The 12825-nt window shown below is 55.6% G+C and overlaps 1 protein-coding gene across 1 annotated transcript in view; it reads right to left on the bottom strand.

Annotated features, from left to right (window-relative positions):
• The window catches only part of PARD6G (par-6 family cell polarity regulator gamma), a 49737-nt gene extending 45155 nt beyond the window's left edge, over positions 1-4582 (bottom strand). Inside the window, exon 1 of the mRNA XM_054583902.1 lies at positions 4483-4582. Within this exon, the coding sequence (XP_054439877.1) occupies positions 4483-4554 (72 nt within the window). The 5' untranslated portion in view covers positions 4555-4582. The remainder of the gene's footprint in view (positions 1-4482) is intronic.
• Positions 4583-12825: the final 8243 nt, after the last annotated feature.

Here is a 12825-nt window from a genome sequence, read left to right as displayed (position 1 = left end):
TCATCTTCCGGCCCTGGACAAGCCCCGCTCTGTGCCGTGGGGAGAGCCGCCTGCCCGAACCGCCTGGGGTCCTAGGAAAGGGCCTGAGCCCCGGCTGGCTGGGGCGCCCCCGGAAGGCTCAGAAGGACTCCTGCCGCACAGGCTTGTCATCGACACCGTCCGTGCCCACAGACTGACATCCCCACCTGGTCCCCGAGGGGAGTCTCCTCTAGGTGCCACGTCACAGATCAAGTCACCGAACCCGTTTAAACGTGGCACGCACAGATTCAAAACCAGAACCTTAAAAGGGTGTAGCTGGCACACAGGTGAGTCAAAGCTCGTCAGGTGGTTCTCAACGGGCCCGGAAGGCGAGGGCCCAGCCCCCGCGGCAGGGGGGGCCTGGCTGGGAGCCAGGGCAGCAGACGGAAGGGTGTGTCCCTGCAGCCCGGCAGCCAGAGACAAGGTGTGGGGACGAGGGGGGGGACAAACGGACTGACAGCACCGGCGCCCCGGCAGCACCGGCAGTGACGGCAGCACCGGCAGTGACGGGCCCGCAGCTCCACGCCCGGGACAACAGGGCGGGGCCCAGGAAAGGGCGCGGGGAAGGAGCCAACCCATAGGGAGCCCGCTCCCCGGCACCCGGGACACCAGTGAAGCCCGAGAGGCCGCGTTCCACTGGCTCCACTGGCCTGACGGGGCGAATAAGAGAGCTGGCCGGGGGAGGGGCGGCGGGGGCGCGCAGAGGGGACACAGGGCGCAGGAACCCTCTGAGACTTCCCATACGGAAGCTGCGCCGTGCGTACCCAAAGCCTTCGCCCAGTCATTGGACTTCTAGGAATCTGTCCTCAAGAAATAATAAAAGTATAAAAAAAAATTTAACTAAAAAAATAAAAACACTGTACCACAAAAAATAAAATAAGAGTTCTGCACTGATTTAATAAAATAAGTGCTCTTTATATACTGTATACATTTCCATAAATATTTAAATATAAAGATGTTATTTAGAGCACTATTGTAGAAAAAATTTGAAACAGGATATTGGATAAATTAACTGTGGTTTACAAATAAGATGGAATAGCGTGTAGTCCTTTTTAAAACACGTTTCCTGAAAACACTCACGATGGGAGAAAACAACGGCAACACACGGCGAGTGGAGGGAAGGGCCTGCGCCCCAACCCTGAGCCGGGAGCAGAGAGGCCGCAGGGCCCGGGGGTGGGGGGGCTCCTCTTTGGACGGGGAGGGTGACGCCCCCTCTGCCGGACGCAGCTTCTCCATCTACAACGACCATGTGTTTGTTGAGGATCCAAGAAGGCCTCCCTCATACCATTTAAACGAAGTAGCAAACGGTGTGCGAAACGCTTCCATCGTGCTTTTCTCCCCCAAACACAAGGGACGCGAGCCCCGCTGAGTGCGCACATGGCCCTCGGTCCCCCAGCCCTGCGACAAGGGCCCTGGACGGGGGCCCATGGAAAAGGGGCCAGCGGGCGGGGTGCCCTCCGGTGGGGGCGGGGACGGGCTCTCAGCGGGGAGCGCATTTCCGGAGGGGCCGGGGACAGGGAGGAGACCGGTGTGGGGCCGGCGAGGGTGCGGCGGCGGAGACCGAGACCCGCGTCCACGCTCTGCCTCTCAGGCCCCACAGGTGCGGGTGGGGCTGGGGGCTGGCAGGGTCTAAGGCAGCAAGGAGTCCCAACACCCCTGCGCGGCCTTCTATCTTCTCCCCAGATGGCACGTCCCTCTCTGCCCCGGCAGGCGCTCCCAGCGCTGTCTTTCCGGTCACGCCCCTGGGGGCCGAGGCTGCTCCCCTGGTGCCTGCTCGGGGCCCTGCCTCCCACGGAGGGTCTCACGGGAGGGGGGGCCCCAGCTGGAACGGGGAATCACAGGCGCTGAGGCTGAAACGTCTCGGGAAGCGTAGGAGGCCACCTGACGGGAGGCCCGCCGGCTCAAGAAGGGACGCGCACCCAAAGCTTTGGGGATGGATGGGCCGCTGTGACGGGTGGCTGCCCCCAACTGTTCTGCGAGAGTCGGTGGTGACTTCAGATCCAAAGTCCTGAAACGCAAGCGAGCCCTGCCCTGCGGCCTGGACCCTGACGACGGGGGGTCCTGTGCGGCTTCCTGACCGGCGCCCGGCCCGGTCTGGGGGGGACAGAGCGCCCTGCCGCCTCACCGGGGAGTCGCTGAGGCCCTGGCCTGCGGGGGCTGGTGTCAGCACCACGGGCCGCGGCACCCCAGCACCCAGTCCCGCACGTGCAAACCCAGGTGCTACGGTCACATACAGACATCACTGTCAGAGTCCTGCCTCCTGCGCTTTTTTTTATCCCCACTCAAGGACATTTTTTTTCTCACCGCTTTGAGAGAGAGAGGAAGGCAGAGCGAAACATCGATGTGAGAGAAGCACCGGTCGGTTGCCTCCCAAGCACCCAGACCGGGGACCAAGAACTGAGGCTCGAACCGGCAAGCCAGGCATGAGCCCTGACGGGAAATCGACCTGCGATCCTGCGGCTCCGGGGGACACTGCCGCCCCCGAGCCACACCAGCCGGGGCCCCTCCTGCACTTCGACAGCAGAAGGGACGGCCCCTGCAGAGGTGGGCGCAGGGGGAGCTCGCGCTAACAGCTAAGCGGGTCAGTGGGAAGCTGAGCAGGGGGCGAGCCCCCAGCCTCGGCCCACACAGCAGGGGTGGGGGCCGCAGCGCCCGGCGGGTGCGGCCCTTCCTGGAGTTCCACCAAAACTGGGGCACTGCCACTCGCCCCCCGGGGAGCCTTCGCTGCGTTGGGACTCGAACCCAGGGTGAGGGAGGTGGGCGGCCCCCCGCCCGCCGCCCCCCGCCCCCCGGCCCCCCCCCCCCGCACAGCCCCAGCGCCCGAGGGGAGGCGAGGCAGGCCCTCACTGTCCGGCCGCCGCAGCCTGCGGGCCGCAGTCGCTCGCAGCCCAGACCGGCAGGGAGGCCTTTGACAGGACGTTCGCTCCCGGGGGACAAACCCCCGGAGTTGTCCCCAGGCAGCTGCCAGCTCCCACGGGGCTGGGCCCGGGACGTGCCAGGTGCAACTCAGAACAGCGTTAACGTCAGTGTCAGCGGCCTCTGTGGAGGGGCAGCCGGAGGGACCTGGCGACAGTGTTGGCGGTGGCAGGAATGCGCACGCGACGGAAGTGGTGACGACCACAAATGCCAACGCATCTGCCGAGGTCCTGGATGGGACCCTGGTACAAGATGTCACCTCTGAGGAGTCTCTGTATTTTACCCAACGGCCTGTGAATCTAGGATGGTCTCAAAATAAAAAGTTTAAAAATGGAAGGCCACACCGCTCAGCCACTGCACATAGCGGACAACTAGCTGAGGAGGCCGCCCTCTGATCCCTGAGCTGAAGAAACCGGCAGTCACGGGGCCTCCCACGCAGGCCTGGGGCTTTTCTTCCACGCAGCTCGGGGGGCGCATTTGATTTGGGGCAGGGGGCACTGCGGGGCTAAAGGGCGATGGGTGGGGGGCAGGGCCACAGGGTCAGCATTGGGGGGACGGGATTGATCTTATTGGAAACTAGGGGTTCATAAAAAATCTGCAAGAGTGAACAGGAGAAAGAAATCTTGCAACTCACTGCATCTCCCAAACCCTAAGACCCCCTACACCAGAGGACACCCCCCTCCCTCCAGCAGAGGCAGCCCGGGTTCGGGAGCCGCTAGACTCGTCTCCCCAGAGACCCGGCCAGGGTGCACCCGCCCCAGGAGTGCGCACCGGTCGGGGTCGGAGCCCACCCTCCGGGCTGCTCCGCCCGGCTGGACGGCGAGGAGGACAAGAGAAAAAGGCGAGAGGGCCAGCAATCGGCGAAAGGCCCGAGGGGGCTCCTTCTCCAGCACCCCGAACAGCTGCGGCCCCGCCTGTGCCCGTGGGGTTCCCCTCCTAGACCCTCGCAGACAAAAGCGTCTAGGGCGAAGGAGCCGCCCCTGCAAAGTACAGAAGCGCCAGATCCTATCAGCCAGGAACCCAACGCGCGCTGCTGCCCGCAAGTTCGGGCACGCTCGGGCCGGGCGCGGGCAGAGCGAGCTGCCGAGGCGGGCGCGCCCGGGGAGGCTGGGCCGGGGGCGCGCCAGGAGCCTCGGGTCAGGCCGGGGGTCGCGGCCCGCTGCGGTCTCCCCCTCGCCGGGTCCGAGGTTCCTCCGCAGCAAAGGAGGCGGCACGGCCAGGGCCTTCCCCCGTCCGGGCCCCCGAAGCTCCTGCACCGATCGGCGTGCCGGGCGCCTCCCGCTCGTGGAACAAAAGAGCCGCTCCCGCGGAGGGTCCCGAGCCCGCGCGGCCCGGGCCACGGCTCAGCCCTCTGAGCGCCAGGGCTCCGGCTGGATGCTCCGGGCTGCGGGCTTTGTGTGCGCGCAGGGGCGGGAAGGGCGGCCGGACCCCGCACAGCGCAGACCGCGTCCGCGCGCCAGAGCCGTCGCCTGCGCGGGCCCCGCGGCGCCCCGCGGCCGCGGGGAGCCCATTCATTCGCCGGGGGCGCAGACCGCCGGCCGGGCTCACCTTGCTCTTGACTTCCACCGCGCTGCAGCTGTAGAGGCGCAGGGTCTGAGACTTGTGGAAACTCCGGTTCATGGTTCCGGCCCCGCTCAGCCCCGTCTTCGCCCTCGCCCCGCTCCGGGGGCTTCAGAGAAACGCTGGGGGCGGCGCCCCCCGCCGCGGCCTCGGCCCCGGCCCCGGCCCGCGCTCCCCGGCCGCGGCGCTGCTCGCACTGCGGCGGCCCGAGCTGGGCTGGCCGCGCGCCTCGGGGACTTCAGCGGCCGCGCGCGGGACGGGCGGAGGACGCCGGCGCGCGCCGCCCCGAGCGCCCGTCGCCAATCCCCGCCCCGCGCCCCAAGGGCCCGCCCCCGGCCCCGCCCAGCAAACCGAGGGCCCGCCCCCAATCCGCGCCCCGGGCCCCAGGGACCCGCCCCGCAACCGAGAACCCGCCCCCAGGACCCGTCCCCCCAATCCCCGCCCTGTGCCCCGAGGGCCCGCCCCGCGAAGACCCGCCCCCGAGCTCCTGGGCCTATTAAACCCTCTCCCGGTTCCCACAACACCCTCCTCCAAGCCCCGCCCCGCAACCCGGGGACCCGCCCCCGGAGCGCCGAGGTCCTCTCTTCGGAGAACCCGCCTCGAGGCTGCGGGTGGCCGAAGGTGCGCGGTTCTGTCCGCGCCATCCCGAGCCCGCGGCCAGAAGCAAAGCCCGTCCGCCGGGTGCCTCACTCCCACCTCCGCGCCTGCGCTTTCCCCCTGGAGCGCAGGCCCAATTCCACCGCCTTGTCCGGGAAGGGGCTGCTCTGGGCTGATTTTTGCCTCTTCCTGCACAACGTGGGAACCACACCGGTCTGCACTAGTGCCAGGTGGTGGGTGGTCCGGGCGAAGGTCTGCAGGAGGCCAACGCCTACGGCGCAGCGCGGCGCAGCCAAGCGGAGGGAAAGGTAGGCCTCTGCCAAGGCTCATGGAAAAGCACGCGTGGCAGAAAGAGGCACCGGTTGTTACTGCCCAGGGAAAATCCTCACAAAATGTACCGTGAATAATTATAATTTATTAGTTATAGAATTTTACATTTACTATATATAAACTTATTGTGAACGAAATGTAGAGAATACGAAGAAATGAAAGGGAAAATGTTAAAATTGCCAATAATCACACTACGCAGCGCTCAATGTTATTAACTTTTTGGAATATTCCGATGCCTGTTTTCTCCATATATATTTATATATTTTACAACATTGTGAGATGCTGTTGGCAGCCTGCTGATGTCGCCTTATGTTGTATACAGAACATTCTCATTAAGTGTTCTTAGAAAATATGGCTTTCAAAAGCTGCGTATATGAATACAGCCATAACTTTGGATACAACCATTCCATTATTGAATATTTAAGATGTTTCCAATGTTTAGCTTTTATATAGTGCTGTTTCTTGAATTCACTTACTTCTAATTATTTCATTAGAATCCACTCCTCAAAATTGAATTACTAGGCCACAGAGAACACCTATCTCTAAACCCTTTAACGCAGATTGGCACATTGTTCCCCAATATTCGATTTGCGCTGAATTTCACTAGATGTCCTGTTCTATGTGGAATTTAATCACAGAGGCCCAGAATGACACTCGCTGTCCAAGACGGAAACACCAGGCTGGCCAGCGGGCCAGGCACGCAGACAGAGTTCCAGAACAAGCCCTGGCCGGGTAGCCCAGCTGGTTCGAGCATCGCCCCAAAACGCCACGGTTAGGGGTTCCACCCCGGTCAGGGCACATACGAGAAACCACCCGTGGGAGCCTCACAAACTGATGTTGTTTCTCTCTCTCTCCCCCCAACCCCTTCCTCCCTCTCTAAAATCAATAAATATTAAACATAAAATAAATCTTTAGGGCAGTTCCTGCTTTTGGTCTATAGCTATGTGACCCCAACTCGCAGGGGGAACGAGCGGGATATAAGAAGAAGGCATAGGGTCTGGCGGCCCCTGAACACAGACCTGCGTCCCACCTGCTTCGCATAGAAACCCCGGGAGCCCCCCGTGACGAGGGGCTGACTCATTTGAACACTTTTGGTCCAACATTACTGACTGGTTTTGACCAATTTTAGAAACCTATAACATATAATACAGTAATGAAGGCCACTTTTATCCAAAATTACGTATGAACATACCTCGGAGGTATTGCGGGTTTGGCTCCAGAGCACCACAATAAAGCGAGTATCACAATGAATCAAGTCTCACAATAAAGCAAGTTGCATGCGTTTGTTGTTGGTGGAGGGTCTGCCTCGATGATGATACAACTGCAGTGTCCCCTGGCTGGTGTGGCTCAGTGGACCGAGTGCCAGCCAGCCTGCGACCCGAGGGGTCACTGGTCTGATTCCCAGTCGGGGCCCACGCCTGGGCTGCGGGCCAGGTCCCCGGTGGGGGTGCCCACGCATGGATGCTTCTCTCCCTCTCTTCCATCCTCCCTCACCCCTTTCTAAAAATAAATAAATAAAATCCTTTTAAAAAATGCATTATCTGCAAGCACCGTTAAATAGGAAATGTGTTCAACAGCTGAAATACTTTATCTTGTTTTATTTGGGCCTCAAGCTGCCCTTTGTATTTTTATCAGCATCTTTCCAATACTGGACATGTCATCTAATCTGACAGAAGCTTCGATAGGCAGACAAATGTACATAGCACATTCCCAGAGGAACCTGGTCCAAAGATACTTTACTGCATCAGCAAGAAAGGTCGGCAGTATTGTCTACACAGTGAATTTTTTGTTTCCCCCCCTTAGGGCATTGGGGTTTTTTCCTTTTTTTTTCTTTATTGTCATTCTACTACAGTTGTCCCATGTAAAGTGAACTTCTTATAAAATAATTTTGCTGATAATCTTCAAGTATGCATACAAATAATGCTTTATTTTTAATGAGGACTAGGACATTTGCATAATCTCAAAATATCTTCCCACACAAGTATTAATGACAAAGGGAAGTAGCGGAATTTCACAGGGAAACCCGCCAGACACCATTCAATCAAGTGACGGATATGAATGCCAGCCTCAGAACAAGTCACAACTGTGCACCGCCTGAGTGGATGCAGCAAACAGCGCATTAATAGTCGGAAACGCTGTTGGAAGAATATAACATTATTAAATGTAGCTAGCAGCTTAATTTTTAAGATAAATGAACATTAAATTTTACATTAAAAACTAGTCATTCCGGCATTGTGTTCCTGGAGGTACCTCCTGCACACCACTGTCCTCCCAGGCAAAGGGACCCGGCGGCCAAGGCGCACAGACCAGGCAGGAGGGAGAGCCTGGATCGCGAGTTTCTCACGCTCATCTTCCTAGTTTGGGGTGCACAGCCAAGCGACCTGGGTTGAAGCAGACGTCATATGACTGAGCACAAAGACTTAGGGTTGTCCCAGCGAGTATACTGTGTTCTCAACTCCGCATCTTTTTGTCTAGTCTTTTTTTTGACAGTCACGGTAGGAAACAGTGGGCGGGCACAGTACAGATGCCCACTAGTCGGCCCCCGTGCAGAAACTAGTGGTTCCTGCAAGTCAGCAGCTGCTACCCATTCAGGAAGCGGCGAAGACCTGCTCCCTGCTTCTAGTGCACGGAAAGCAGAACATACGACTATACTGAGACCACTTCTTAGGAAATTACTTAGTTCACCGCCTCCCTGCCATTTCTTAAGTGGAAAAACAGTCAAGGTGTGGGAGGAACTTGGCGTAGGTTCTCAGATAGGGTAGAATAGGTTAAACAGTTCATATTAAGAACTTCTTTATAAAAAAAATTTATTCATTTATTTTTAGAGAGAGGGAAAGAGGGAAACATCAATGTGTGGGTGCCTCTTGTGCACCCCCTACTGGGGACCTGGCCCACAACCCAAGCCTGTGCCCTGGCTGGGAGTGGAACCAGCGGCCTGTTGGTTCACAGGCCGGCGCTCAGTCCACTGAGCCACATCTACCAGGGAATATATTCAGAACTTCTTCAATGTTGAGAAATTAGATTGGGTAATTTTTTTTTTAATTATACTAAGTCTGTCAGATACTGTGAGTAGCTATTTTGAACCTGTAAGCGAGATGTGTTTCAATTGGACAAAATTGTACAACTGCACACATATATTTAAGGATTTATTTCTAAGTGAGGCTCAAAATGATAAAAACTTTAAATAATAGTATTGTCCCCAGATAATCTAACTTTACTATTGAATAAATCTCATTGAATTTACCAAGTTTGTCATTTTAGTTTTTAAAATACTGAATTGATACCATGTTTAACATTTCTGTAGCAATAGATCTATTTTTAGTATCTCAACTTTTACCTTTAGCCATCAAATCCAGTAACACAGAATGTTATATAGAAGACAAAAATATTGGCAAGAAGTAGCTGGAACATGGCCAGAAAATTGTATGGTCCTGGGTGTTGATAGATGTGTATTCTCCTGGCTTTTAAATTAGTAACACAGTGGACAAAGATGTTCACTACCACCACCTGAGAATAAAAAAGAGTCAACAGTGAAATAGTGACCAGAAACCAGCACCAAGAACCCCTGTAGCAGCAACGGCAGCTCTCGTCCGAGGTGACTGATTTTCTAGCACGTTGCAGAGGAGCACCCCTAGAGCTGACCGGGCAGCAGGCTTTGTTAGCACACCTGTCATGTGACTAGAGGGGAAAGCAGTCATGGGTGGGGCTGAACTTGGGGTTCCCCAGAGCGTCAGTCACTGTGCCCGCTTCTTTCGTGCAAGTTGTCTTCCGGGTCTGCACATTCGCCCTATTCAGTTACGTGGAAGCACTGACAGCCCCGGCTGGTGCGGCTCCGTGGACTGAGCGCCGCCGGCCTGCGAACCAGGGGGTCGCCGGTTTGATCCCCGGTCAGGGCGCAGGCCCGGGTCCCCAGCAGGGGGCGCATGAGAGGCAGCCACACATGGATGTTTCCCTCTCTCTCTCCCTCCTTTCCCCTCTCTCTAAAAGTAAATAAATAAAATCTTTTTTTTAAAAGCACCTATAAAATCTAGACAAACTTAGTTTTTAAAATAACTGAGAATTACCTTCCCTGAGAAATGTGTGATTTCTCTAAAATGATCTCCTCTGTAATTCCCAATGTTTTCAGAAGTCATTTTCCACAAGAGAACAGCAGCCCGCGGATGAAGGTCCTGTCCTTCTTGGGACCAAGGACACGCCCCTTGTGAGGAGAAGACCCTACCGCTGAATCGGTTTGAAAGCTCTGTCTGGCATTCTCAGGAAAAAGTCTTGTAAGAAAAGCTATTGAACCCATTTAAGCCTTATTATTATTCATTGCTATGAAGTATTCGATTTTCTCATTTACTTTTATGTAAATTATTTAACATTGTATTAAAATTTCCATATTGTGGGTTATGAACTGCAAGAAACGAATTACTGAAAAGATAACCATTCATAACAACTAATTCTGAATTTGCATTGAAAAGTACGACCACACACTTTTAGTTCATACATAGTAAATGTGTCTATATGGCTGCTGAATTTTGGTTTATAACTTAAATACTGATAAAAATTTATATTTTTATTGGAAAAGCTTCCTTTTCTGAAAAGGACTTCATGTACTTTCTTGTTTAATAATAAACAATCAGCCCTGGCTGGTGCGGCTCCGCGGGCTGAGCGCCGGCCTGCCAATCAAGGGGTGGCCGGTGCGATCCCCAGTCTCCTGACCTGGGCTGCGGGCCGGGTCCCCAGCAGGGGGCGCACGAGAGGCAGCCACACACAGATGTTTCTCTCCCTCTTTTCTCCCCCACTTCCCCTCTCTCTAAAAGTAAATAAAATCTTTTAAAAATTATTTTAAAATAAAAAGAAACAATCATATTGCTCATGATTTTATGAGTGGGATAAAGCGGCTGGGGAAGCACCTTCTTTATTTATTGTTTTAATTTTACTAATTTTTTTGTTTTTTAGAAAGAGGGAAAGGGAGAAAGAGAGGGAGAAACATCGACGAGCGGTGGGCTGCCTCTCACACGCCCCCTCCTGGGGACCCTGCCGCCGCCCGAGCAGCCGCCCTGACCCGGGGTGAAGCAGAGAACTCCAGGGTCACAGGGCAGCGCGGGGACCACCGCGCCGCACCAGCCAGGGCGGGAAGCGCCTTCTTTACAAGATGGTGAAAAACGAACAGTAACTGCTATTTAGCAGTATTACATATATTTTTTTCTTCTCAAAGTATGTAAATAGGTCATTTGTGTGATTTATGTAAATGACTAGTGTTAGCATTTGTTTTCAAACTGGTAATATGGCAGATTTGAAGACCTCTATCAGATACAACAGACTTTCAGTTTAATCTCGTTTATAAGGTGGCCGTCCTAGACAGAAGACCCCAAACAGTCATACTATTTAGGCTGTTTTCATGGGTCATTATCATAGGCCTTTGAAGTTGGTAGTGCAGGTCAATTTAGCTCTACATGGTGAAAAATCTGATAACGTTACCTAGATTTACATTTCCGTTGACATTCACATTTTCCCTCGGCTGGCTCGTGGATCGCGGACTAAGCAGCTCTGGAGTTCAGGATCCCAGACCACTGCTGGGCGCCGCTGTAAGCGGCGCGTTCTTACAGCGCAGCCACTGAGTGTGAGAAGTTTCCTGATAAAACATCTTTACTGCTAAAATCATTTTTAAACTTGTTACTTTTAAAGACTAAATAATACAAATTCTTGAAAATTAGAAAAATTTTCAAGCTGAAATTCAATCACTGCGGAACAGAAAACCCGAATTCCGGAAGCGTCGGTTGGCAGGTGCGCCACGGAGTGGAAGTCTAGATGTCAGAAACCTCCGTGTAGGTGTCTGCTCTGACCGCCCATGCACGAGAAGGGAGCTGGTTGGAAAACATTAAAATTATAATAACAGAGAATAAAATTCAGCTCAAGTTTTTAAAGCTAAAAATAAGTTTTCTGGCAGAAACTCCTACATGGAGTTTTTATTCCTCAGCTGCTAAAACGTTCAGTATGGCCCTGGCCTGGGGCTCAGCTGGCTGGAGCTTCATCCTGTTCGCCCAAGGGCTGCGGCTCCATTCCCGGTCGGGGCACGGGTGGGTGTCTCCCCCGTGCTCCCCATGCCCGCTCCCCTTCCATTCTCTAGAATCGATGAAAACATATCCTTGGTGAGGATTTAAAGAAAAAAGACATTCTGCACAGACTCCGTTTAGTAACATGGGGAAACATCCTCCAGTATCTAAACGGCAAAACCGCGCCTTCTGTTGTCGCTCCAGCCCCTCCAAGGCACCCGGGTCCACTCCTCACTGCGTCACACAAAGCGCGCACGTGGCACCTGGCACAGTCAGCAGGTCCTGTTGACTGGAAAGGGCACGTTGGATCGGATGTCCCTACATATCGCAACACTGAAGAGCTACGTCCAAGCCTAGACAGTAGAGTATTAGACACAGTATTGCATCTAGTGACATGTCACTTCGGGGAGTAAACAGACCTTTGTGAAGGGTACCAACCCGCCCCTGCTCGCCCGGATGCTTCCAGTGTGGGCACTGAAAGCCCTGAAAACGCCAAGTCCTGAGCAAACTGGGACAGTCACCTGACCTTTGAATCCGTTTCTTCACCTGCACGGTGCAGGTGAAATACCACCTATGCCGCAGGACGGCGGAGTTTCAGTGGGTGACACCCAAGCAGAGGCCCCACCTCACCGATTAAGCCAGGCCCCGTTATCGCCCCAGCCCCCCACCTCCCGCCGGCCCCTGGCTGGGCAAACGCTGCCTCGGCGTCTGCGTGTGAAATGGGACACACTGCGCACGTGGTGGGGAGACCGCAGGCGGCCCTGCGTGTGGCCTTACCACTACGCGTAAAGCGTTCGGCCTACTTCCTCGCAACGGTTGATAAATGTTTCTTACTTACTAGGAAGGCCTGCCTAAGCCCTAACGTGGAAAGGTCAGCGTTTGGGGGCTGTTTTTCTTTCCGAGACAGGGCCATGCTGCTTTGTTCGGTGCAGCGCCCGTCGATCGTGGGTTGGTGGGGGCCGTGCACAAAGGGAAGGGTGGGCGCCCCACTGGGCCACAGCGGGACCTGCTGGCGGGACCGAGGCCGTGCAGAGCTGCCCCAGACGACATCCAGCCACTGTGGGCCTGGCCGGTCACTGCCTTTGGAAGGACGTCTCGCGACTGTCCACTACGGCCAGGAGGATGCGTCCGAGCCCGAGGTCGGAGCCTGTCAGGAGCGGGAGGCACGTGGACTCGGAGTTCGGTGCCCAGCGCCACGGGTACGTGGCAGGTCTTTGATGAGTGGCAGCTGCGAGGCCCAGCATCTCCCTGAGGCACCTCTGTGCCCAAAACGCCGACATCGGGCCGTGGCTGGAGCCCACGCGGTGACACAGCAGCCAGGCAGGGCCTGCGTTTCCGTCACTGGCTGGCAGACAGGCGCGCC

The sequence above is a fragment of the Pteronotus mesoamericanus genome, unplaced genomic scaffold (assembly GCF_021234165.1).
Source record: "Pteronotus mesoamericanus isolate MK-2021 breed Mesoamerican mustached bat unplaced genomic scaffold, CSHL_Meso_final contig_74, whole genome shotgun sequence".
Classification (NCBI taxonomy): domain Eukaryota; kingdom Metazoa; phylum Chordata; class Mammalia; order Chiroptera; family Mormoopidae; genus Pteronotus; species Pteronotus mesoamericanus.
This window is presented reverse-complemented; position numbering and strand designations above follow the sequence as displayed.